Source organism: Lytechinus variegatus, chromosome 19, assembly GCF_018143015.1.
Source record: "Lytechinus variegatus isolate NC3 chromosome 19, Lvar_3.0, whole genome shotgun sequence".
NCBI classification, from domain to species: domain Eukaryota; kingdom Metazoa; phylum Echinodermata; class Echinoidea; order Temnopleuroida; family Toxopneustidae; genus Lytechinus; species Lytechinus variegatus.
In genome coordinates, this window is record NC_054758.1 from 19,436,534 (window position 1) to 19,462,868 (window position 26,335).

General features: G+C 35.7%; 1 protein-coding gene across 15 annotated transcripts in view; it reads left to right on the forward strand.

Annotated features, from left to right (window-relative positions):
* Positions 1–445: 445 nt before the first annotated feature.
* LOC121405719 (protein app1-like) overlaps positions 446–26,335 on the forward strand; it is a 32,919-nt gene continuing 7,029 nt past the window's right edge. The window contains exons 1-13 of one of the 15 annotated variants that reach the window (XM_041596647.1): positions 446–885; positions 1,125–1,409; positions 4,818–4,889; positions 5,720–5,900; positions 7,490–7,648; positions 9,631–9,648; positions 10,803–10,853; positions 13,034–13,099; positions 15,088–15,240; positions 19,997–20,212; positions 21,644–21,841; positions 22,997–23,296; positions 23,936–23,968. In XM_041596647.1, coding sequence (XP_041452581.1) covers positions 628–885; positions 1,125–1,409; positions 4,818–4,889; positions 5,720–5,900; positions 7,490–7,648; positions 9,631–9,648; positions 10,803–10,853; positions 13,034–13,099; positions 15,088–15,240; positions 19,997–20,212; positions 21,644–21,841; positions 22,997–23,296; positions 23,936–23,968 — 1,990 coding nt within the window. In that variant the 5' untranslated portion in view covers positions 446–627. Of the gene's footprint in view, positions 886–1,124; positions 1,410–4,817; positions 4,890–5,719; positions 5,901–7,489; positions 7,649–9,630; positions 9,649–10,802; positions 10,854–13,033; positions 13,100–15,087; positions 15,241–19,996; positions 20,213–21,643; positions 21,842–22,996; positions 23,297–23,935; positions 23,969–25,107; positions 25,186–26,335 lie in introns of all 15 variants that reach the window. The other 14 variants (XM_041596645.1, XM_041596650.1, XM_041596651.1 and 11 more) reach the window with 14 other exon arrangements.

Consider the following 26,335-nt stretch of genomic DNA (forward strand, 5'->3'; position numbering starts at 1 on the left):
GTACAAATTGTTTATAGAATCTGTGTATTTTGATTTGAGAGAATATAATAAAACATCCTTTAAAAAAATGTTCTTTAAACAAAAAGTTAGAGCGCCCTCATGTGCACACGTAAACCCTGTGTGAAAACAACCATCCAAAGTTTCCAAACATTGTGACAGGTGTATAGATCGGATGAATCGATTCGCCGTAACTAGGGAAATACCAACTTGCTTGGAGAAAATATAAATTTATCCTGTGTCAATTTTAGTAAATATACATGGGTTTTATAATCTACACTATTTCGATATGTTGGGGAATATTTTTGTATGATTTATACTTGTTTTAAATGTATTTACTCCTGCAATACTGATTTTAAATTGTTTGCATTTGAATAAATTGATTTTTTACCCCCTATCGATGAAATCGACGTGTCCTTAGCTCCCAGACTAGACGAGACGCGTGAGTTTGTGAATAGAAACTGTAATTCCCGATAAACTCATTATTAATCGGCATTTTGCTTGGATTTCTTGTCCACACGCGCTGGAATGACAACACTTCTATACTGACTACAAGGATTGGAACTCATTATATCCAAGTGAAGTAAACATGTCTGAATCATGTAGGAAAACGAAGAAAACAGTGTCAAAATGACACAGCTACCGACTCTGTGCATGGTCAATTATGACCAGGAAGAACCACCGGGTTTTCGATACCGCTTGCCCCCAGATCTCGGGCGACGACGTCGGGGCAATCCGGACTCCTCGCCAAGACACGCCTTCTCTCTCCCGAACTCGCCGAGAAGTGCCCGGGTTCGAAGTGCCCACGGCCGGGGGCACTCGTCAGCATTTCCCGCTGCTCAGAGACAAAGTTTATTAACCTCAAAAGATGACTCTTACACAACTCAGGTATTGTTTGATTTTTACCAGATCCAGAGTCTGACCTGGACTTTTACAGCCAGGTTGTGAATTTTTAACGGTAGACCTAGGCCTACATGTATATCGTAAATGTCATTTTGCCCCAGGTTGTAATAAACTGCCCTTATATTCTTAACATCTTCGTGCAGATACTAAGAACACCCAATACACCCTTCTTATAGTTATTATCAGTTCACAGACAATTGTGATATTTGCTTAAAAATCTACAGACAAAAAACAGCTCCAACTTGCCGAACACCCTCCGAGAGAGACGTCGATCACAGAGCCAGGACGCCCTCCCCCTCATCTCCCCGGAAGCATTCAACTCACGGACGCCCAACAACAGCACGGTGGATCCCCTGAGCAGGGAGTCTCGGATGGTGAAAGTGAACCCCTCCTATACTCAGCTACCCCCTCTAAAGACGATGGGAGAGACCAGTCTAACGGCTAATGCCGAGTTGCTCGACGGTCCCATATGGAATGAGTATCTTCAGGCATGGGTCTCGCGATCACAGGTAAGCAGCAGGCTAGACAGCTGGCAGCCGTCTGTTTCGAGGAGATTTTAATTTTTTTAATTTCTCCTCGTACACAGATGGCTTGCTATCGTGCAGCCACCATTAGGGGTTAACAATGCGAAATCCCCCCGACTCGGCTCATTAATTTTGGTCTTTATTTCATAAAAATACATAAAAAGAACTGTACCAAAATAAAGATGATTATTTAGTTTGGGCCTGAAATGCACCAACACGGGGAAAAATAAACTTAAAAGGGGGAAAAACAGTGACTTCATCTGTCGCGCAACTTCACTTCCCTGTTTGATCAGAACTTAATACATAAACATATGGCCATTAAGTCCCCTGTACAGATCGCGCTAGTTCTTCAGTCTCTGTAATTGGTGAGTGGAGCCAATACAGTTCAATGGAACAACCAACAGAGACTGAAGCTTTTGGTCCAGCTGCAGGCATTCTTTTCTTCTTTCTCTCGTTTTTTTTTTGGGGGGAGGGGGGTCTTCTTGTAATGGGCAAGTCCAAGAAAAGGTCACCCTACAAGGCAAAATTTCATCTTCAATTTTAAGAAGTTATCTTTGGTGTCAGGGTAAGAAAGCCCAAATGCTGAATTTTAAAATTTCATTAAGAAAAATTTGATAATATGCATATTTATGCTAATTTGGGGCACCTAATTTGCATAATTGGTAAAATTGGCATTACGTATGGGACAATTATAAAAACTCATAGAAAATAAACAAAAAACTTGTGAGATTTAGTCATAGGTGGGACATGGACCCCCTAACATCTTATTACTTTTTGGGGAAAAAAAGTGTCCTTAATTAATTATGCAAATTAGGTCTTGTCCAAGGATGGAATGTCCCATATGTAACATTTTGAGGATGTTATTTCTCACAATACAATAATTGTATTGTTGCATTTCTGGGAATTTATAAAGTATGAAAATGTTATAACCCAAAAAGTTTCAAAAATAGAGTTTACTTTCTAATGAAAAGTGAATTTAAAAATTGTTACGTATGGGACAACATGTTACGTATCATGGGACATTTACACAATGTCAATGGGGAGATTTGTGTACAAAGTGAATGGAGAAAAACAAATTTCAGTAGCTTTTAGCTGTTATTGTAAATTAGTTATTGTAATATATTTTGTGAAACAGACCCTAGACTCCCACCTGAAATGAAGTCTGTCTGAAAGAATGAAAAGTATAAAATATTGTATTATTTTGGAACTACTTACCCAGGTATCGCAAATTTGGTCTCAAAAGATGCACAAGACTGGAAAGTAAAGACTCGGGGAACAGCGCGGTCAAAATATTGTGTGCGGCAAAAAACATTGCGTGAAATGTTGAGGGGACCTACAGTAAACATACGAGCTTCCCCTCCCCCCCACGCTCTTGCCTAGATAGGGGTAAAGTATAAACTGAAATTAGATATTGGCAGTGCAGTACATATTTTATGATTGCAGAAGGGTTTTTTATGTGGGGGGGTCTTGAAAATGTTTACAATATATCTCACAGGCAGGCATTCTATGCCTGAACTCAAAATGCCCCCAGTCAGAACAATAATTACACCCTAAATGTATCACTATGTACAGGTACAGTAAAGGATTTTATTGATTTTACAACAAGAGATTTGCTTGTTTGCCATTTATACTCCCAGAAATTGAAATCAACAATAAATTGAAAAGGGACAAAGGCCCATTCCAACCTTAAGACTATTTTGTTTTTATCATTGTGAATTGACCAGGCCTGGGTGGAATGCTAGACTGAGGTATTGATCCAACTATCATTCAGAACAATAGTAGAGGCCATTCCTGATTGGTCCCATTCAGACTCACTATTATTTCGCGCTTCAGAGCACTGTACATGTTGCACAATACAGTATCTAATGAATGGCCTTTGGAACCGGTATTGCGGCCTGTTGCTAAGCACGCTGATGGTACATTACATGTACATGTAGTGAGCATTATATTGTACAGTACTAGTTACTCAATTTGTGACGGTCGTCGAGTCTTGGTACTGGTTTGACTTGATTTTGTGAAATGTTAAGATAGTACGAAAGGTTTAAATAACAATAGTGTTCATCCATACATTTACATGCATTCTCAATTCAAATTTTAGAAACCTATGACTTCCATGTTTCCTATTTTAAATGTTTTTAACTTGGACAGCATATTATCAAAATATTTACAAAATTTTTGCAAAAGATTGAGAAATTGAAACAACAAGATCAGATCTGTGATTATTGGGAATAAATAATGGAAGTTGAAGAAAATAAATTTTAAAAGAAATAAACCATACTGTCTCCAATTCTTTCATGTTCAAACATATTTTTTTCTTATTTCTAATATTTTAATTCATTTATTTTTTTATAATTTTATACTGGTGTAGAGACTTTCAAATCTGAACTACCAGGTACATGTAAAGTGTTATCTTTTCTAACAGTATCAGTTAATAAGGTGCCCATCCAAACTCTCTTCATCTTTCTTTTTTCTTGTAAACTTTAAAAATTTTTAGATAGATGTCAAAGTATGGCTATCTTCATTATTGCTAAATTACTATTACTATTATTATTATTATTTGATAAATAAAGTAATTGATTCATTTATTTAATTGTCTATTTTATTTCATAATTTATTGCTACACTTTTTTTATTAATTTAATTTATTTATTTATATATATATTTATTTTTTATTATTATTATTATGCGTTCTTTTTTTTTGGGGGGGAGGCTTGGTTGGCAAACATTTGACTGGTAGAAAGCTTAGTCAGTTACTCAGTTCACATAGTATATTTGTTCCCTAACTTAAGTCATCAGTTAATATATTTCTCAGAAAAGTCAACAGCCTCCAAATCCATAAAGAATTTGGTACCAAACATAAGAAAACAAATATACCCATTTATTTATTTTGATTAAATATTAAAAAATGTACAAACCTTATACAGTTTTAAAATTTAGAGTAACCAGTACATGTTCTGCATACATACATACATTATGTATCACTTTACACTGTACATACTAATGAAATATTGGAATTTTATCATGAAAATATATGATTGACAAATATAAATTACATAGAAGCTGCATGTAGCATTATGGGATCTAGATGCTTGCATCTAAATTACTGAAATTCAGTCATTTACTGCAACTACATTTCAGGACCAAAGTACATGTAGATACAATAGACATTCACATGTATGTGATTAATGCTCCTTATTATATGAGTAATTATAAGCATTTACATGTAAATAAAATCAGCCAAAACAATGCCTCTTTTTTATTCACCTTTATTCTAATTCTGTATTTTGTAAATTATTTCTTTCTCTCTTCATGGTACTTCTCTCTTAACACATTTTCGCGCATATTCTTCACATCTTTCTGTTTATTTTTAATTTTGGATTTTTTTTGTCTGCAGGGTACAGCCTTTGCCTACATCAGTTTTGCAGGTGCCTTTTCACTCACCGACAGAGGAATATATGATATACGGGTAAGAAATGTACATGTGTCCATTGGTGTATTTTGAACATACTTCCAAACTAAAAGATAAAAATTAACACAAGATTATCCATCAGGTTACGCTGATAAAATCAGTGCAAGAATTATCATATTTTATGAATTCTTGACGTCCCTCTGGGTTTGAAAATAAAAATAGCACTGTGGTTAATAGCACTCTATAAACCGGTTTCAGGGGTGCTTTGGAGTTTTACAAGTTTCTCGATACTCCCAGTTTCTTTTACATTTCAAGCCCTTGTAATGTTTAGCTACCCCATTTTCAATGGCACTCGGTGCATTCAAGGAAGTATTCCTGCCTGTACCCATTCACCTCACCTGGGTTGAGTGCAGCACAGTGTGGATAAATTTCCTGCTGAAGGAAAACACTCCATGGTTAGGATTTTAATTCAGGGACAGACAGTGAATAGTGTGCTGTGCAGATCCTTCACTCAAGAAAAGGGTCTGAATTGCAGCCTACTCATGCCTTGTGTACTGAAGGCCCGCTTGCCCTGAATTGAAACGGCAAGCTTTGTATGTGCTAATCTTTGCGTGGAGACACAATTGTTGATCCAAGTTTCAATCAGGGTCTGTGCCTGCAGACTAGACAGTGAATGTCACCAGCCGAATGAAATGGGATAGTAATTAAAGTAATGTAGAAAAAATACCTTGTTCATGAATGGTCGTGGACATGTATTAAGGTTGTAACATTGGCCTTGTTTTGAACCCCAGGCTTTCATTAATGTGCACGTACATGTCTCTGTGTGTTCATGTAAGTGCATACAGGGAAAGGTCTTAACGAAATATGATCATTTTTATTTCCTTCAGCCTGAATTTGAAGATGCCCCTGTGGGCCCCTGCCCCCGTTTCTTTGCCCACATGCACCGGGTGCCGCCACCCAAGAGCGAGACCAAGGAGGCACGCAAGCGGGTTAACAAGAAGCCAGAGTTCTGGACGTGGAAAGGCCGGACTCCAATATCGGTCCCAAAACCAAGGCCAAAAAGAAAAGGTGAGGAGATAAAAAAATTCTTTATTAATGAAGAAGCAAAAGTTTCAGTACCTTCATGATTGGGCTATGAGCACCAAGGGAGCCTTTCACAAAACAGATTTCAGTGCCAACTCTTACAAGCTACTGAAATCCTAGCATCTGATTGGTTCAGGACAAATAAATCGGTGAAAATCACCAACTGTTTGCTTCATATTAAAGCTACTCTCCAAGATAGCTGGTCCCAAGTTGCACATGACTGAATGCATGACCAGTGATCCTTTCTTTTACTAAATGAGTTAACATTTTTCTGTTTTACTTTTAACGACTTGGAAGTTTTATTCCTATCAAACTCATTGAACAATGTTCATTTTTTTTCCTTTTCAAATTCTCTTATACTTGCCTAAAATACCTGTTTATCAGAATTTTCTAAGCGCTCTATTATAAATTGAAGCATATGCAGATGCTTATTAATCATGAGAAGTTTCCTCTACAAAAAATCAAATTTCAAAAGAGCTGATGCGATCCAATCAATTAAAAATCTGATTTTTCACACAAAAAGGTTGACCAGTTTGTTTGTTAATGTGTGCATAGGCAGTGCAACTTGCGAACAGTATTACGAAACACCCATCAGCTTGTGTGGGCCTGTTTTTAGAGTTTTGTTTATTAAAAAAATGAATCATATTTCAACCATCAAAAAGCAGCATGAAATACAAATTCAAAGCAATTTGAATGAAAAATGAGAAAAAGAATATTCAGCGATTTGAGAATACATCCAAAATTAGAAGTTAGAAATTACAGTGTGTTTAATTTCCTGATTTTTCAGTTGTGTGCAGTGCCTTTTTTTCCAAGTGCACTTTAACTTCTTCCTAATTTTTTTTCCAGTGTGGATTGCACCTGCATAAATCATGAATTGCATTCATCTTTTTCTCCTATCTATCTTTTATGAGTATATCAGAATGTGTCATCAGCTCAGGACAAATCAAATTCTACATGCTTCAAGCATTCTTACATACACATTAAAGTTTGAAGAAATAGATACATGTTGACACGTGTACTGAGATGTAATTTCTCTTTTTCGCTGATATGCTTGCAAAAACATAATAATCAAAATTCCTCCTTTTTTGCTCTCTTCATGTACATATCCTTTTGAAAGTAAGCCAGGGCTTCATTGTAGTTTGGTTTTTATAGATCAAATTTCACTTGAAAAAAAATCTGCCTATAGCATTTTATTACTAAGAATTACTTTTAGCAATTCGATGGCTATTGTAATTTTTGGTCCTAATTGATATTAAAAATTGATGTGGTTAAGAAGGAATATTAGTTTTGTTCATATACAAAGAAAAGATTGCAAAAATAAGACCTGTAAGAATAATTTCAAAGCCATGACAACTTCTTCCTAATACAAAACGATAATTGACAGTTACAGCATTCTTGAATTAATTTCCACAACTTGAAACTACTAAGAACTACTTGACACTACTAAGAACTACTTGACACTACTAAGAACTCTTCTTGAAACTATTAAGATATCTTCTTTCTTTTTAACATGTGCATGCTGTGTGTTAACCTTTTCTTCTTTAATTGTTTCTTAAATCCTCACCCTACTGTAGTGTTTCCTATTCACCTTTCACCTTGTCCTTCTCACACCCTACCAACCCCGCCCTCCCGACCTACCCCACCAACAGTGACCCCTGACCCACTGAAGAATGTGTCACCAGTTGACCCTTCACCCCAGGAAGTGGACAGCGATGATTTTCCCGTCCCTCCAGGTAATGTTATAAAGGGGTTTACATTGTATCAATTGGTCCAATGCCAATTTGTCCAATTACCAACTCGGCTACTATCATTTGGTCTACCACTAGTTCGTCCACTATCCACATGGTCCAATTGGCATTTCGTCCACTCGTCATTTCGTTTAATAACCATTTGGTCCAAAAGTCATTTAATTAATAGTCCATATACCATTTGGTCTAACTGACTAAGTGTTAATTGTGATTAATGGATATTATACCAAATGGTTATGAGACGAAATGGTCATAGACAACCTAGTGATTAGACAAAGTGACGATTGGACTGGTCATTGGACCAGTTGATAGAAGAAATGCTGATCGATGGAATGGCATTAGACTAAATGAAGTTTGATCATGTGATGAGTGGACGAGTTGGCAATAGAGGAATAGGCAATTTATCTTATGTAGGTACCCTCTCGATCGGGGAGTGTATCATGAAGATGTGTGTCAGTGATTTCCATTGATAGATGTTATAAGCTACTATAAATCCTTGCATTTGATTGGGTGAGAGCAAGCTTAACAGTGAAAATCAAGGACAAAGCTTTTCATTAAACAGTCCCTTGGTCTATCCTTTTGTTCTGAATGAATAATCAAATTCCGCACATTCTAACTTTATCATGTCTACAACCAGATCATTTTAATTATCCACCATTGAGATCACACACTTCACATGTTGCAATCAAGAAAAAAAAATACCCTGGCTCCTGGTGAAATAGTAAATAAAAGTCGTTATAAAAATTTAAAAAGAGCTCTGGAAACTCACCTTTCACTAAAGCTTTTCTATGGTTGCAGATTTACATGAAGGCAGTACCTGTTGACTGTTGTTACTAAGTTTCCTTTTATCATCACAGATTTAACCCTAAATAGACTGGGCTATTTTGGCACCTAAGAAGATAAGGGGGGGGGGGGGCTGATTCAGCCCCCCCCCCCCCTTATGATCTCGGCCATCGATCGCACAATCGCGACGAAAATTGGCACATGCCTTACCCATGGCATTATCTACAAGACTATAACATAAAATTCTGCAAAAAATCTCATGTCTCATCAGTTATGCTAATTTATGCATAAAATCATAAGTTTGCTCTAATTAATAAAATAATGCCCCTGAAATGCTAATTAATCAGCCCCCAGTCTTTTTAGGGTTAAATCACTTGATCTTTCTTCTAATTGAAATTCAAATTTTCATGATTTTTTCACCATCTTCTTGCATGCTGTTATATTTTGATATTTTTCCCCCTCTATACTGTACACCTCCAAAGATTTCTCATAAAGTACATGTAGCACATTTAATTTTCACATTGACAACATTTTGGTTGAAATTTCTCATTATTGGTTACACTGTTATGTGTTAAATTTATCTTTTTTATCAAAATAAACAGGTTGTGTCATGTAATTGAGGTTTTGGATCTTTATAATACATTAACATGTTCTTGGTGCAACTGCTATTAGTAATGATGAAATACAGACTGCATAAAATAAAAATTGTCAATGCTATACTTGCAAGTAAACATGTTTCTAAAATGTTTTCATTGTTTATAAAATTTTCAGTGTATGAAAACTGATTGCTATGCCTTCTGAAAATTGCATGTTAATGTTTTATCAAATTTCACATAAAGAATAGAGAAGATTGATGATTAAATAAACAAGGTGAAAAAAATACAAGGACTATGGTATTTGTCATATGGGCAAATTTAAAGTAAAAAAAATCATACTGTGAGATTGCAGGTCAAAAATGAAAATTACAATTTGTACCTCCATCAGAAATGCACTGAAATTCACAGAGAATCATTCAAGTCCTTGCATTTATATATAGTATGCATTTGACTTTTGCTTACATAAATATACTTGTGAAGAAATGTTCAATGTTTTCTTTGTGAATGTCATTTTTTACTATCATGTGGAGTATAAAGTACGGTAATGTTTTCTATTGTTTATTTCAATTTCATTTACGCTCTCAAAAGTCAAATTTTTGGAGAAGGGTAAGCCAATCTGATTCTCTTTTCCTGAAATTAAAAAGTGTATTTTTGTGCAAACTGCATGTGTTGTGTGATTACAGAGAAATAAGCAGTTCATTTGGGTTTTTATGCTTGATTATTTTTTTAAATATTTTTTATTATTGATATTTATATATTTGTTGATTGATTCATTGATTTATTTACAGGTATTCAATTATGTTTTTTGTTTTTTATTACTTACTTTTTATGATTAAGGGGAGGGGGTGGTTTTAAGTGGATAGGTGTATCCTAAGTGATAAATCAGGGGCAGCTTAATTATTGCTCCATTTTTGCTGTGAGTACATGGGATTCTGACAGATTGTATTTATTCCGCAGTTCTTTTTATACGACATCCTACATGGATAACTGTTAGATATTTTTATAGACACGTTGAGCACTTCCCAGCATCAAAATCCAGACCAGCATATTAATATGTCTGACTTTCACAAAAGTAATATGTGTGTACAGTTATAGGCAAGTCCAGACTATTTTGTCCCTTTTAATGAGATTTGTATGTTTTATAAAATTTGCAGTATATAGGATTCAATGAGCCCATTAAAAATGGGTTTCCAGTAAAATACACAAAAGTTACCTTGAATTTAAGATATTTGAGAGAAGATGGTCATGATCAAGCCTGTTCCTACTTCATCAATGTTTCAAATTACTTTATGGTAATTTTTTTATTTGATTATTGAGAGAAAGTAAAGCATTTGGCTGAATAGCTTGGACTTGCCCATCGAAATGTTAAGTATGCAGTTGATACATGTAATATTAACATCATCATCTTTACACATCATCATCTGTACACATTATATTTGGTGATTTCAAGTTTTGTAGTGACCTTTTGGTGTTGGTGCTAGGTCAATTTTTACACGATTATAACACCAAACATAAAATGAAGATGGTCCCGAAAAGTCACTCACCTGTTCTGGGGATGTTTATAATATGATCTAGATCAGTTTGACAAACTCTGAATAAGTTTTGGCGCAAGGGGAAGCAATCCAAATTTTAACACCAACACCAAGGCCAACACCGGACTTGAACACACCCATTGTAGCACCTTAATGATCCATACACTGTATTTCATTATTAACGATGACCTTTCACCTCCACACGCACGCATCGTTTGATTGACACAGTGCCCAGTATTGATGAATACGACAGCAGCGACTATGGCTCTCTTTCCTCCGGTAAGACTAATGCTGAAGGCATGTGTGTGTGAATAGAATATTCTATAAATGGACTTTAAGCAGGATATGAAAAAATATACAATGGTATTGTGGATCTTAAGCAACTGATTGGTTGAAACCTATCACATGACCAGTCATTAATTTTTTTGTAACTTATTTCTAATGACCGTTGATAGCGATTACTTCATACCGGTCATAAGGGTTGTTGCAAGTAAATATTTGTCAGTAATCGATTGCAAATGTTCTGTTGCAATTTTACAATCGATCAATTTAAGCAGTGGCGAAACGGTTGACAATCCTTGGGTCAACTAACCGATTCGCAATGAGCTCCATATTTGCAATTAACTGCAAGACATGATTGCTTTAGGGACTGAAACTAGACTTGCAATTGATCACAAGTTTCTGCAATTGATCGCAAGTAATGTGAGATAAAGATGGTTTATAAAACAAAAGGATCCACATTACTATCTTCTAAAAACATAAAAGAAATACCATCTAGCTCAGGCATTAGAAAGATTACCCACATTTGTTACCTTTGAAACACTCTAAAACGCCCTCTGTGATGCCTCGGATGCGTTGGAACTGTACAAAACTACCTCTTGCATGTAATTCTTCGTAATGTCCTTGTGCATTATGACTGCTGTAAAAAAATTATTCAGTTCAATCTATTATACCAATATATTTTTATATACCTTCCTGTATACAGGTTGACTTTTGCCATACATGTAGTAATGGTACTATACATTGACCAGCTCTACCCAAACCAACAACAATTCGCCAAAAGTGATTTGTGGGATTTTCATAGAGCTTGATAAAGCGCATCCTAAGCATTAAAATTATATAATTTAGAACTTGCCAGATAGACAATAACTCTCACAAGTACTTGATAAATAGTAGACGAAATTCAGCAACAGCTTAAAAACATAAGTAGAAAATAAGGGTTGCAGTTTTGGGTTCAGTCAAGCATGAGTTATGCACACTGTGCAACTTCCAGTGCAACTTCCTAGCTGTCCACAAACTATGGTGTCAAAGAAAATCTGGCTTCTTAATGTTTATTCAACTTAACAGCTTCAGATTTTGACAGAAAGAAAGGAATTGTTCTTTCATTAAAGATACATATTTTTTTTGAAAACTAATTTTTTTTTATCATTACAGAGAACTTTCCCTAGCGACTTGTTGGTTTTGGGGTGGCTGGTTAAATTTGTAATTATTTGTCTGATATCGACAAAATTAATGATCATCCAAAGTTAACTTATGTTTGTAGTACAGCATAAGTTTTAAGAGCCCAAACCTGTACAGATCATATGTATCCATGTCACTGCACAGCAAATATCATTCACCCGACACACAAAATCATGTATGCTTCGGCGTGAATTACACTACTGCACAATCAAGTAATGATGTCACTAAAACAACTTATTTATTGCCACCCACAATTTTTGATACTGTGTACATGTGTCTAGCAACACCATTGCACAAGTTAAGAGTTGATATCATAACATAATATGGATGATATTTCACGTTAAATAACATGATACACCTGCATGATGTATACATACTCATTGTTTGGTTTTGTATTTCAAGTAATATTGTGTTTTCATTGTAATTGAGTAATTAGTGTTGCTCAATCACGTATGATTATTTTGCAATGTTAACCCAATTAGGATCAGTGATTTCAGGATAATAGACCATATTTTGTTTTCTGGCCCAATAGCACTAAAAGTCATGGAAAAGAAAGGTTTTTACACTTACTGAACTCATTTTAAATGCATTAGCACTATCTTCTAGATTCAGTGGTTAATCATCTTCAGTAATTACTACCTTCTAATTAAAAAAAATGTCCATGATTTAATCTGTAAAATCAATTGTTATAAAAATTCACATTTTCCTGAACTTGTAAAGGCACTTTACATACATGTGTTGAAACAAAAAGTAACACACTTTATTGTCAATGTTTTATTTTTCATTTTTGCAATTTGAAAATGAAAAATGTATCAGTGAATGATAAATATATATTGCCAATTTGAGGAATGATAACTGATCAATCACTTATCATGAATGGGTTTAGCTATATCACACATGTTCTATGTTCTTGTTAGATGTAATGTATATATATGTCATGTATCTGATGTGTTTGATTTTTGCCACCCACATTATGCGCACAATTTCCTAACATAAAGGACCAAGTACCCACGTGAGAACAGAGTCTCAATCGCAGCATTCTGCAAATTCTGCAGATCAGAGTGGTAAGAAATATAAACCTTACACCTAATTTTGCACCACTTAGAAGCTTTTGCAGAGCACATATTTATATAACTCCCAGCTTAGCCTTAGAGAACATCTTCATAAAGTATCACAACTCTTGTATCTTTGTCATTACGGCACCTGCCATGGTAACAGGGCTCAGCAGCCAATCACAATCAAGGTTCCATGGAAATTGCAAAAGTGGCAAATTTACACTATTTGTGACTCTTAATGAAACAGACCTCAGCCTACAATTTTATATCAATATTTCTGCTCCTCACTATTTATTGTACAAAAGGAAATGATTTTCTATTTTGTTATCACAATTTTGATTTGCTTTCATTTATTTTCAATTTACTGACAGTACATTTTTAGAGACTTTAATGAAGGCATCTTAATGAAAGTCGATCCAATGTCATTTAAAGGGGAAGTTTACCCTGACAGAAAGTTTGTTTTTAAAATAGCAGAAAAAATAATACAAAATATTGCCGAAGGTTTGAGGAAAAATTCGTTAAAGATTAAGAAAGTTATTAGAATGCAAATTTTTGGATTTGTGACATCATAAACGAGCAGCATTCCTACATAGCAAATGGTAAAAATGAATAAAATCTCATTTTCTCAGAAAATTGAAAATGGTTTTTACTGTACCTTTCGCATATCAATATACAAATCATTTCACACCCGATCATGAAAAGAAACAAAATGAAGTCATCAGGAACCATACAAAATTTGAAATTCATGCATTTTACATTACATAACATGGGGTAGCTGCTCGTTTATGACGTCACAAATCTAAAACTTTGAAACCTTCGGGGATATTTTCTATTATTTTTTCTGCTATTTTTACTACAAACTTTTCTTCAGGGTGAACTTCCCCTTTAATAGGAATGCTACTCATCCTCTTTCACAGTTGCCCCCCCCCCCTTTGTTTTGTCTAATACTGATCGAATGAGAAAATCAGTAAGAAAAAAAGGTATTGAACAGTTTTCATGCTGAAAAGTGTTCTTTGTTTTATACAGAAAATCCACATTTAAGTGAATACTGGTGAATTCGGGAGGACCTCTGAAAGTTTAGCTGGTTTTAGGTTTTTACAATGCCATCTGTCGGGTATATCTATAAAGAATAAAATCATGCGAATGCTAGCCGACTCCTATGCGAACATGCTGTAAATTACGTGTCAGTGTGTATATAATCATGTTATAATACATGTATGTACTGTAATGTAATGTATTTTTCCCCTTGTCCAGGATACTTTATGTTCAAATACATTTCCATTTTGTAAACTTCATTATTCTACTTGCGTTTTATGCTCTAATCCACACTGAATACACTTATTAAAAAATACCATTTAAGCAAGGGAAATTCCAATCCAGCAAGAAATCAGTTTGAATCAAATGTGACGGATGAAACAAGCAATAAAACTGCCAATTCCAACAAAGTTATATTGTGAAATGAAAGTTGGGATATTTTAAACTTGTTTATTTCACTGTTTTCTCACACAGTTACATGTACATGCACATAGTGGCAGAATATGCACATAAGAGAGAGCTCTAATGATTCCCTCCAATAATGAAACAGCCCAACTGCTTCATGAATGTATGAAATTGCACTTAATTATTGTAACTTATGATTGAGTCAAGTACTAAACTGGAAACCTTGAAGAATAACATGCATTTATTTTATTTGAAAGTAAATAGTGTCCGACCTCATTACCATCCTCATTTGCATATCATTTGTTGTGTGCATGCCTATATGGTTTTGTGAAAATTGTTAGCTTATTGCAAAAATGTCCGTGTGAAATTTTAAGTATTATTTAGCAACCTCACATGCACATTGTTTTTTGTTATCCAAAACGGGTAAATCAACAAATATGTGAACTTATGTGAAACTACTTGTGTACAAAATTAATACTGCATATAATGTATAACCTCATTTTATAATACTTATTACTTTTATAACCTCATTTTATACTAATTGCCACCCCTACTAGCCCATGCACCCGTAGTGATGATGTCTCCCCCGTCCTCACATAGCAATGGAGACATCCAGATCCTTGATAACACGGGAGAGCCTTCCGCGGTGTCTCCACCGCCCACAGTTAACTGTCTTTGTTCTGTGGAAGCATGTACATGCAAAAAGCGTGGTAAGATATGATCAGTCTGGGGTCATGCCGTGGACATTGGACACAGTTGTTGGCTTGCGGGTTCCGTCCAGCACACAGGTGTATGGGATTTGCCACAGTGGCGGGGGACACTTCTGAAGTCTGATGTGACATTTACCACAGTTGTTTGCGCTCCCCATAGTTGTGTGTGACATTGACTTTAACCGTGTGTACAGCCAGCAATAGCTATTTGTACACACCTAGCTGTTTCGCACCCGACACTAATTGTATAATGTTGCACCTGCCAGAGAACACTACTGAAGTCAGATGCACATATTTACCACAGTTGTCTGTAGTACCCTGTAGTTGTGTGACATTGACTGTGTGTAAAACCAGCGATAGCTGTTTGTTTTGCACCTGACACTAATTGCATTATGTTGCACCTGCCACAGAACGCTCCTGAAGTCAGATGTGGCATTTACCACAGTTGTATGTAGTACCCTGTAGTTGTGTGTTAATTCACTTTGACTGTGTGCAAAGTCCCTGATAGTTGTTTATCATGCACCAGATGCTAATGGTATAATGTTAACACAGTTTGCCAAAGTTGTGTGGACATGACTTGTGTCAGATGTGGTATTTACTACAGTTGTGTGCAATACCCCATGGTTGTGTCACGTTCACTTTGACTGTGTGCAAACTCGATAGTAGCTATGTTTATTTTGCACTTCATATATGTTAATGTTGCACTCCACACTAATAAAATTTACACCTGCCACAGTGGTGTAAACACTGCTTACCTCAGGTGTGGCATATACCGCATGTGTTTGTAGTAAAAACATTCACTTTGACTGTTCATGCATGCATTTTATCATAGTTGTGTATTTTGCATCCGATGCTGATTTTATAAACTTTCCACAGTACTGTGGCATTCTCATGGCCTTGTTAATCCACAATGCTTGCACCATTGTTTAATCTAAGTTTGAGTTCCAAGAGCACTGCAACTAGCTGTGTTCATTTAATGCCTCATGTTTGTTAATGGGTTCTAAATTCTAATTTTTAATTTTATTTTTTTTTTCTTAATCACTGGTTATATGACCCACACCAGTGTTTATGATGTTGTCATAGTAACTACACTGAATAATTCTGGCAAAGCTAGGTGTGAGAGAGTTGATTCTGTATCCATTCTGTATCAAAAGTTTACTTTTATCATGTTATTTCAAAAGGTGATGTGGATAATCTAGAGACCTAGATGTATCTACATGTATTTTAAATGGTGTTTGCTATTTTCTGTGTGCGTGGGTGTCTGTGTGTGTTTGTGGTGTGAGTTACATGTACTTGTACCGCATACTGTGCTTTACAAGTCATATTTTTAGGGCAATAAGATGGCAAATGTCTTCTTTATATGAAATCCTCCTGGTACCAGGCCATGAAGGTATTGTAACTTAGGCAGAAGTACACCAAATTTGAAGTTGATGATAATGGGCTGAATTTCTGCAAGTAGTTTCATTTCAAAACTGATAAAGAGAAAAAGTGCACTTATTGCAGTAAGTCTGGTCACACTGCCCGAGCGTTGTTGGAGCGGTCGTGGAGCGGTAGGAAGAGAGGGTCGAATTTTGCTCACAAAATTGGGGGGGGGGGGAAATCGAAAACAAAAATAAAACAATCGAAATCGAAAATGGTGAACGGTAGCAAGTGGTGATGATTTTTTTCTCTCCGCTCCAACAACGCTCGGGCAGTGTGACCATGCCTTTAGCTACAGAGAGCTGGCCCCTCTTGGTCCAGTTTGCCAACAGGTAAAAATGGGTGTGATTTAGGAAGCGACTAAGTATGTCCATTGATACAGATAATCTCTGAGCACGTAGACAGCTTAACTTTTGAGCAATAGTGTAAATAGTACCTCCTTGGGCTTTCATTCATCCTCAGGGTACTTATCGCTTCTGTAAGGCTGCTCAGACACATTGGGAACTGTTTGTTGAGCAAACAGGATTCAATGGCTTCATGAAGACTTGTTGGTAGTTACCTGTGGTGTTTTTCTTGCATGTTGGCACAACTTCAAAGAAAACCACCAGAGGCTAAGTTTTAGCAAAATTTTGTCTTGAGAATCTTCTCCACATCCTTAGTAAACAAAAAATGTTTGAAAAAAACCCTCTAAAAGTGGGTCTTGTTTCCCCATCCTTAGGACCAAATAGCAAATATTCTTTGTAACTTGACATACTCCTGCCACAATTGGCATTTCTTTCTATAATTAAATATCTCAAGATATAAGATGAATTTTACAGTTGTGGAATAGGGTTTTTATGTCAGAATGATGCAGGGATTAAAGATTGGGTTAAGTTTGAAGGCATTTCAGGTTTATGTTTTGCTTCATGTTTGGATTACTGGGAGGAGCAAGTTTCATGGAACCATCTACAAACCCAAAGGGCTCTTATTATGATCAGTACAACTCTTCCCCCTCTGTAAATTCCAGTAATATATGGACTACTTGTACATTTCATGAATACATACACTTATTGAAATTTTGCAGTTGCAACTGCCGAAGAATCCTTGATTTTGATTGGCTATTGAACCCTGTTACCATGGTGTAGTCTATAATAATAAGACTTTATGATCGGCCCCTGATTTCTTTTTTTTATTTCATTTTACATTAAATGCTCAAATCAGCTTGTGAGAATAAGGGAGGGGGTGATTTTTTTTAAAATGTGTGTTCATGTACATTAAAGGCTCAAGTCACTTTTAAAGAAAAGGGGATGGAATAAAGTAAATAATAATATAAAATTAAAATATCTGTCATTCAAAATAATAATGAATAGGACATGAGGTTGTTTGGTGATGATTATTATGATTATTATACTATAGTTACACTCCGTGGGGTACATGTATATCTTGGCTGGGGGTAAGCCAGATAATGATCCAATCGTGCATCTGTGATAATTAAGGGAATGGATGCTTTATTATTGAAGGTTATTGTCAGGGTCGATTTAGCCTTCACATTATTGAATGTTTGTCATGCTCTCTATTTATTGTGGCTTCAGCAATTTATGAATGTTCTGTTAATATCCATAGCATCAGAAAGCTATTAGTCATCCATGCAACTCTTGCTGATTGTATTAATGTTAATGCCACAAAGTAAAAGTCACACTCTTAAAACAAATCAGTCAAATTGACTAGACCAGTAGTCAGCTGGGAGCAACTGATATGGCAATCACTGATATTCACATTTCTGATATATATTCTAGTCAGAAATGATCTGTTTTAGTAAAATATGACTGGAAAATAGTCAAATATGACTAGAATAACAGTTGCACCCAGCTGACCCTATGAACTAGTCATTTTTGACTGATTTGTTTTTAGAGTGCACAATATATCATTAATTGTAAAAGCTATCATTTATTTATTGATCATTTATATTGTTGGTTTGATCACTTATCTCAATATTTCTTATCATGTCATTTTCATTGCCAAATATTGAATACAAGTATATACTTGTTGCTGCGTGGACATGTACGTGTATTATTTGTTTTGCTTACCTATGGATGCTTTGCCCACAATCATATATATTTCCAAGCTCTTTTCATGCAGATTTTATTAAGTTGAAACGTGAATGTATTTTTTATTTATCGGATGTAAAATAAGAAAGTTATGACGTTTCAAAGTTTCGCTTATTTTCAACAAAATAGTTATATGAACGAGCCAGTTACATCCAAATGAGAGAGTCGATGATGTCACTCACTATTTCTTTTGTTTTTTATTGTTTGAATTATACAATATTTTTATTTTCTCATTATGGTCATGTGAAATGAAGTTTCATTCCACCCTGAACATGTGGAATTAGGACCTCCTCGCCTGAAGCACAAAATGTTAAAATAATGGAATTCCACATGTTCAGGGTGGAATGCAACTTCATTTCACATGACCATAATGAGAAAATAAAAATATTTCATATTTCATATAATAAAATACAAAAGAAATAGTGAGTGAGTGATCTCATCAACTCTCTCATTTGGATGTAACTGGCTCGTTCATATAACTATTTTGTTGAAATAAGCGAAACTTTAAAATGCCATAACTTTCTTATTTTACATCCGATTTTGATGAAATTTTCAGTGTTATGCTTGTTAAATTTTTCTGTTTTTATTCAAATCAAGTTTTTGTTGGGGTGGACTTGTCCTTTAAGAAGCAGTAATGAGTACATGATATAATATGGGCATACAGATGGGGGCCTTGCATCAGGACCATGACCTCCACAATTTTTTACAGAAACAATGAAATGGGAGAAAAAGAGAGAAAGAAATGAAAGAAGTGAAATAGTTTCCAATTTTTGGAATATGAAGCAAGATTTTATCTTTAAAAGAAGTATATACTTGTGATTGACTTTTGTTTGTAAAAGGTGAAAAGAGATATCTTGCTTCCTGTATTCGCTTGCATTTTTTTAATAGAAATTTTACCCCTTATGCAAGGTCTGGCCAGGGATCTCAAAGTTCTTGGCTCATGCCAATGACAGTAATAATGAATTTTATTTTATAGAACATATTCATATAACAATGATAATATCTAGTCTCTCTGTGCTCAAGATAAATAAGAATAGAAAGAGAAGAGGAAAATGCCTCTTCACATCAGCGAGAATGTGATCATAAGTACATCAAGGATATTAATAGTTATTAATCTGTACCTGCCACTATTACTAAGATGTTACTTTGCTAAAATGTATCAGTATGGCTTGAACTTTTTATCATTTCTTTGTTTACACAATCAACATTGAAATCATTAAATCTGTCCCTTTTTTTCACAATTCCTTCAGTTAAAACCCCCCTGGAACTTCTGCGACTTTCCAGCCAGCCGCACACCCCCACCACCGTGGCCTGGGATGAAGTCTTCAGTATGGCCGGCGGGGATGGCCAATTTGAGGAAGACGAGGATGGTAATGTCGTGATTCCTGACGCCTTTGATTCAGCCGATCTTGTCCCTCTTCACTTTGCCGTTGATTATATCGAGGTCCTTCAACCGGAAGTATATGGTAGGTCCTCAAGGTTGTTTGTGTTAACCTCTCTTTTTTTTGTCAAGTGTACCTTTGATTATTAACTACATAAAACCTTTTATGACTCAACCAAATTGAATGTTGAGCTCAGTTTCAGGAAGCTTGTCAGCACTGACAAATTGTCAATCTCGGACAATTATCATCGCATCTTCACATTGTGCATTCTGAAGTGTAGTATAACTTACGCCTTTGCCTCACACTGTATTAAAATTATGGGAAGCCAAAAGTATGAAAATTGTGTTTGAATTATATGCTTCCTATTTTATTTGGCTCTTTCCTCATATTTTAATGATGAAGAAAACTTAAGTAATTATCCCCAGTCAGTTATGGATGATTTGAATGTCGATTAAACTGATAAATTGAACTTGTCCTGTTAGAAATACTTGTCTCATTTGGCTGACCAGTCAAATCACAACTTTAAACCAGCATTTAGAATAAATCTGAGTTCAGAATAATAATAATATGCATTTACATAGCGCCATCTATCTAGAAATATTCTATTCTGAGGTGTGATGTTATTATTACCAAGGCTTTAGCTCGAGCTGCCTTTCAGCACTCATGCATTCAAGGAATTAATCCTGCCGGGTACCCATTCATCTCACCTGGGCTGAGTGCAGCACAATGTGGATGAATTTCTTGCTGAAGGAAATTACGCCATGTCTGGGATTTGAACCCACGACCCTCTGTCTCAAAGTCAGAGACTAATCCACTGGGCCACAACGCTCCACAGAATACAGGCTAATAAGTCCCAGCTCTCTGTTTTAGTGCCAGAAATAGAATCACCGCAGCGTGTCAAACAAAGGGGGACCCTGATTAGAATGCATTGGCTGCCATTTTTTTCTTCGCTTTTGTCATTTTTCAGATACGAGATTGTATCCGCCCAATGATGATATTATACAAAGAGCAAATAGGCATGAGTGCGATGGTGCAAGATTTTGCTTGAGGTGATAGAAAGATGCTCTATTCAACGAGGCATTAGCCAAGTTGAATAGAGCATCTCTTTGTTTCACTGAATGCAAAATCTCGCACCATTGAATAAATAAGAATATTTGCTATTTGTGTTGTACGGAATTCAGTGAAAAGGGAGCAAAAATACTAAAAGCGGAAAGCAAAATCCAACAAGTGCACATGACCTTGGGGAGCATTGCGCATTTAGGCAGCAGTCTAATACGCGTATCGCAACTTCATTTTACTGAGCGCAATGAATTAAATGGTATTGTGACATCACCTTCTAAAGCTGTGCAATGGTACATTTTGGATGGTACGTCTTTTGTGCAACGGTACGAATGTGTGACGTTCAGCCTCCCATTTGATCGCGTACAACTAGCTAAAGTAGGCATTTACAATACATCCATAATCCTTTTCTGTATCATGTCCGAACCCACAATTCTTCCTTCCCACCCCATGTAGGTGAAGCTGTGGAGACGAACGCCGGTGAACTTGCTAACGTCGGTGTAATAAGTGGACTCCAGTTCAACGTTGATAAGCCACTGAAGATCGAGAGACCGTGGATACCCAAGATTCTTGGACTGGATAGGATCAAGGTTCACAGCCCCCCTCCTGATCCTATTCCAACCCCCAAAGTGCCCACTCCGCCCCCTCCTAAAGGTGAACAAAATGTAATGTACATTTCAATTTTAATGACATTTGGTGAAACATTGCTGTGATATGATCCTTCATACCAATGGTGTCTGTGACATGTTGTAAAAATGGAGCGCTTCAATAATTGCAATTGAAAAGGAGACCTACATGTATGCATTGTCAAACAACATCTTTGGAGGTTAGACCAACCTAGATATGTCGACCAGCTTTAGTCGACTCTTTTGGCTTTATACCAAGTGATCATACTTACATCTTTAGTGCTGACCTTTTTCGCATTATATGTTCAATATCAAAGAGGGGTTACAATAGGTGCACTAAGTCCTTGTTAATTGAAGGATTACCCATTTGCATCCACATCAACAATTTTGTGTTTGCTTGAGAAAATCCACATACTTTTAGATGAAAACACAGTTACACAAGAAGTTCCAGGTTCATTGAACCTTTTACAATATTTGCTGATCATCTCCATCCAATATTTTCTTAAATCAACTCACCTTTTTTTTCACACGAGACACTGCCTGTTCTTGATAGGAGAATTTACAGCAAAATTCAGTATTTTAGATAGGAATAAATTACTGATTGATCTATTAGAGATACAGGAATGATTAGGTACATGTACATGCCCAAGTTTCTATTATGTGTACCAATATGTCTGAAACTATATGGATTAAGTTACAAACAATCCCATTTGAGTAACTATTCAGTTCAATACAGTCTAATTTGGAATTAAAAGATTTAGAAAAAAATACTTATGCAAAACATAGATTGATATTTTGTTTTTGCATTAGCATGCATTACTTAAAGTGATTACACAGTACCTCTAGAAGTATACTATTAAAGTTGATTATTTTTGCAGCACAAAATGCATTTAAGTACATCCCTATGTTTTCTTGCATACTGAATTCAAACTGTAAAAAAAAACTTTCCAATACCAGGTAGATTGTGTTGCCTTGGTAATGTACTCCTGTATGTGATGATGTTTGAACCTGTATTTAGACACAAATATTGATTCTAATTTGATTTACTACTTGAGCGAAAATGCTTAGTCTGTAGGGTATTTATAATTACATACATCTCCATATTTCAAAACACAGTACTAAGGGTACTTACCTTTTAAATTATGTTAACAAGATCTTTTTTATAACTTTTGTCTTTTCACAGAACCAACTCCGACGCCACCACCCCCGACTCCTCCTCCACCGAAGTCGCCGACCCCGCCCCCCAAAGAGCCAACTCCCCCACCTTCCCCTCCGAAGCCGAAACCAAAGCGTAAACCGGTCGTCAAGAAGACCAAGCCAGCCCCTCCGCCCCCTCCTCCACCACCAAAAACCCCCACCCCTCAACCCCCTACTCCCAAACCACCAACGCCAAAGGAACCAACACCTCAACCCCCCACACCTACCCCACCACCCCCAAAAGAGCCCACCCCTCCCCCACCAACACCACCGAAAGTGACTGTCGGTAAGTTTTGAAGCTCTGTGTTTCTTAATTCACTTTTTAAGAATAATGAAAATAGTAAAATATAAATTTAACTTACATGTCGGCCGTCAGATGGTCAAACAAAAATCGAAAATCTCTGTTCTGAGAAAAATTACTTTAAAGTTTAGAGGTTTGAGCTTTTTCATGAGACAGGAATAAAGCATTTTTAGCAATGGGAAAAGAAGAAGCACAATAAACACTAAAGTAATAACTGAAGAATTTTTAGCTTATTTTGGGTTTTAATTATGATATAAATGAGATTTTTGTGTAGATAGACTGTTTAACCACAACACATGTATACACTCATACTACACATCATAAGATGGTAAAATCTTCTAGCTAGACCATTTTACCATCTTACCCCATTCATATTTTCAGAACAGCGATTTTCGAGATAGACTGTTTTACCATCTGACAGCCGTGATAATACAGAACCTCATGCAATTACCAAACTTGAAGCATATCTAAAGCTGTAAAAAAAACATAGACCTCTTTGTATTCATAGGATCAAAGCATTTGATTTAATCAGGTATTCTCGTAGAAATACTTAAATAAATTCCCTTATGTATTTTGACCTTCATATTTTGATTTTCATTGCTTTGTTATACAATGTCCCCACAGTAGCTTTTGAAATCCCACTGCCAAAACTGAAAGGTAAAGAGAATTTTCTGTAGTGTATTCTTTTGGGTTGTGATAAAAAAAATCTTAGAACCTGATTACTTCACTTATTTATGTATTTTTATTAGTAGGATGGTGATGGATAATGTAAAAATGGTGAATGGTTTGACCCATTTTTTAAGCTGTTGAATTTGGGGTGTTTTTTCACGTTTTGGGAGCACAATTTAAAAGTGTTTAAATATCACTCACTTGGTATATGGCATGCACGGTACAGCAGTCATTTCCTCTAAATAGAAAAGTGTAATTAGTGGGACTACACATCACTAGCAATTATGAAAAGAAAAATTATGTTGCCATTTCTTCACTACTTCCATAAAAGAAAATTTAGTTTTCCTATAAAGTTAGGTGCATGAATCTATCTCGACTAAATATACATATTTTCTAGAAAAATATATTTTTTTTGCTGCAAAATGGCCCATCCTTCTTTAGATTCTCCATATTTTACCATGCTTTCTTTATGTAGATGATGCATTCTGTGAGAAGAAATATTCTACATGATGATTTTAGTGGCTGGAACTGTATTGCAAGAACTAAAGTTATTTTCTAGAAATGAATTTTAGGAAAACACCAGCCTATATATATATATATCATTGAAGATGATTTATTATCAATATTAGGTGTCAGATCAGATCTCGAGTAGCTTTTTATTTCCACCTGTTCTGCGTTTAATTCTCGAAATTTTCAACACCTTTTGAACAAGCGTCTAATCACATTTCTCAATTCATCTATAGTAGACTATATATATTCAATAATCACCTCACTCAAAATATTTTATTATATCAGACTATGCAAAACTTAAGTTGATAAAGCTGAATTTTACCCATTTTAACAGATTCCTGTGGTTGCAAGAAACTTGGCTTAGGCAGAGTCACCCTCATTTCTTTTCATGACTACCTCTGAAATTTCTAACCTCCTTCGAATTTATTATCTTTTAGCTGAAGGGAACTATATGGTTTCAAGTTCTCTCATTATAGCTCATTTAGATTCCATTGTCACCATCTAATTTTGTACCTATGCAACATTATAGTTTTTCAAATTTCATTCATGTTTCCATTCCGTACCACGTTTTCTTTTCTCGTCACCCACTGTTTTCGTGTTTTTTTCCATTGTATCAGAGCCGCCAACGTTGCCACCTGTGATCTATCGAGATCCAACACCTCTTCCTCCAATTACTCCTTTTACGGTTCCAAAATGTAAATTGAAATTAGTAATAGATTTTAAAATCAGCTGCTTGTTTTTTACACTTGTTTTTTGCTTGCTGTTGCATTTTCTGCACACAGAAGTATGTTGCTTTGCCAGTGGCGGACCATGACCCAAGGAGACAAAGCATTGGAGGGACACCGTATTGTCAGTGAACGATGCTGTGCCCCTCCAATGCTTTGTCTCCTCCAGGTCATGGTCCGCCTCTGTGCTTTGCAGTATATTTGGTTTTAGCACGCTAACAAGTCTTTAATTTGCTTGAATGGAGTTTTACAGTTTAACACCATTTGTGCAAAGATTGAAGAAATGGATTTATAATATATGACACAGCCACTTACTATCAGGAATTGGACATTCAGTAAGACTATGTACATGTTTATCCATATTTGTGGAAAAATTCTCATTTTATGTTTATTATGGGTAGCTATTATAAAGAAGTTTCACCAGGAAAGCAACATTAAAAAGTAATTTTTGTTGAAAATAGACAATTTGCCATATTTCCTAATATATTATTTGATCTCAAAATATGGATCTTAACACATGTTGAATTATGTACCACTTTCAAAAAGCTTATTTTCCATGAAATTGTGCAAAATATTTTATGATTAGAGTGTCAAAATTTGATAAAATCTCAGTATCTGTGAAGTTTAACCCCTTGACTGCTATAGGTTGTAATGCGCACTGACCCCCCTGGTGCTACTGAATGGGACTAACAAGTTAGATCTGTTTGGGACTACAACCGACAGCAACTTGGGGGAAAAATTCTAAATAATCACATCACTTTCCTCATCACTATTTCCAATATCCATTAAAAAAATCATCCTCCCCTTCTGACCCAGACCTTTCACTAAATTTATCACTCCTATCGTCATAAGTTTTGTCAAAATCCTTCTGATTGACTTCTCCACTGTGAGTCGCCATTTTGAACTGACCGTCGTACACTTTCACTATGGTAAATTGAATACAAACATTTATAAATTACTGCAAAAGTTTCGATAACTTTTTTGGAATAGCGCCATCTAATGTCCATAGTCTGAAATTTGATGTACACATGCTGTTTTCATCGTAGGGGTATTGACGGCGTGGTGCTGACGCCTCAAACAGAAGATAGGTCAGGCACGTAATATTACGTGCCTCGCACAG